The following is a 1,447-nucleotide window of genomic DNA, read 5'->3' on the forward strand; positions in this document are numbered from 1 at the left end:
TGAAAATGCCCAAGTTCAGCATGCCTGGTTTCAAAGCAGAGGGCCCTGAGGTGGATGTGAACTTACCCAAGGCCGACATTGACATCTCAGCACCCAAGGTGGACATTGAAGGCCCTGATGTTAGCATTGAAGGACCAGAAGGAAAGCTAAAAGGTCTGAAGTTCAAAATGCCTGAGATGAACATCAGTGCTCCCAAGATCTCCATGCCAGATTTGGATCTTAATCTTAAAGAACCTAAAATGAAAGGAAATATAGATGTCTCATTTGCAAATGTGGAGGCTGATTTGGAGGGGCCGACACTTGACTTAAAGGGCCCAAAGTTAGATGTCGACGTTCCAGATGTTGACATTAGTAGCCCAGAGGGCAAATTAAAAGGACCAAAATTGAAGATACCTGACATGCACATCAACATGCCCAAGATCTCTATGCCAGATATTGACTTGAATTTGAAGAGCTCATCAGTGAAGGATGATGTTGCTATATCTGGTCCCAAATTGGAGGGTGACATCAAAACTCCTAAGTTGGATGTGAAGGCTCCAGATCTGGACGTTTCTGGGCCTAAAATCAATATGGAAGGCAAGTCAAAGAAATCTCGTTTTAAGCTTCCCAAATTTAATTTTTCTGGCTCAAAAGTTCAGGCACCTGACGTAGATGTCAAAGTTAAAAAGCCAGATGTTGATGTATCTTGTCCAAAATTTGATATTAATGCTCCTGATGTTGAAGTCCAAGGAAAAGTGAAAGGATCCAAGTTCAAAATGCCTTTCCTGAGCATTTCATCACCGAAAGTGTCTATGCCTGACGTAGAGCTAAATTTGAAAGGTCCTAAAGTCAAAGGGGACTTAGAGGTTGCGGGCCCTACATTGGAAGGAGAGATTAAAGTTCCAAATGTGGATATACACACACCGCAAGTCCATCTGAATGCACCTGATACAGATGCCCACAGTCCTGAGTGGCACCTCAAAATGCCCAAAATGAAAATGCCCAAGTTTAGCGTGTCTGGCCTCAAAGCAGATGGGCCTGATGTGGCTATGGATATGCCAACAGAAGATATCAACATAGGAGGTCTTGGTCTGAATATTGAGGGCCCAGATGTCAATGTGGAGGGACCAGAGGGAAGTTTAAAAGGACCCAAATTCAAAATGCCTGAGATAAACATCAAAGCTCCCAAGATCTCCATGCCTGATGTCAACTTAAATCTGAAAGGCACAAAGGTGAAAGGTGATGTGGACGTTTCTCTTCCCAAAATAGCAGGAGATCTGCAGGGGCCTGAAGCTGACATTAAAGGCCCCAAAATGGACATGAATGTTCCAGACATGGATATTCAGGTTCCTGACTGGCACCTGAAGATGCCAAAGGTGAAAATGCCCAAGTTCAGCGTGCCTGGCTTGAAAGCAGAGGGCCCTGAGGTGGATGTGAACCTGCCCAAGGCCGACATTGACATCTCAAC

The 1,447-nt window shown here is 44.6% G+C and overlaps 1 protein-coding gene across 14 annotated transcripts in view; it reads left to right on the forward strand.

Moving 5' to 3' along the window:
- Positions 1–1,447, forward strand: part of Ahnak (AHNAK nucleoprotein) — a 25,557-nt gene that overhangs the window by 17,299 nt on the left and 6,811 nt on the right. For 9 of the 14 annotated variants that reach the window (XM_023707055.1, XM_023707053.1, XM_023707050.1 and 6 more), the window contains one exon: positions 51–1,433. In XM_023707055.1, the coding sequence (XP_023562823.1) occupies positions 51–1,433 (1,383 nt within the window). Of the gene's footprint in view, positions 1–27; positions 1,434–1,447 lie in introns of all 14 variants that reach the window. The other 5 variants (XM_023707064.1, XM_023707058.1, XM_023707052.1 and 2 more) reach the window with 5 other exon arrangements.

This window comes from Octodon degus, unplaced genomic scaffold, assembly GCF_000260255.1.
Source record: "Octodon degus isolate 3935 unplaced genomic scaffold, OctDeg1.0 scaffold00279, whole genome shotgun sequence".
Lineage (NCBI taxonomy): Eukaryota > Metazoa > Chordata > Mammalia > Rodentia > Octodontidae > Octodon > Octodon degus.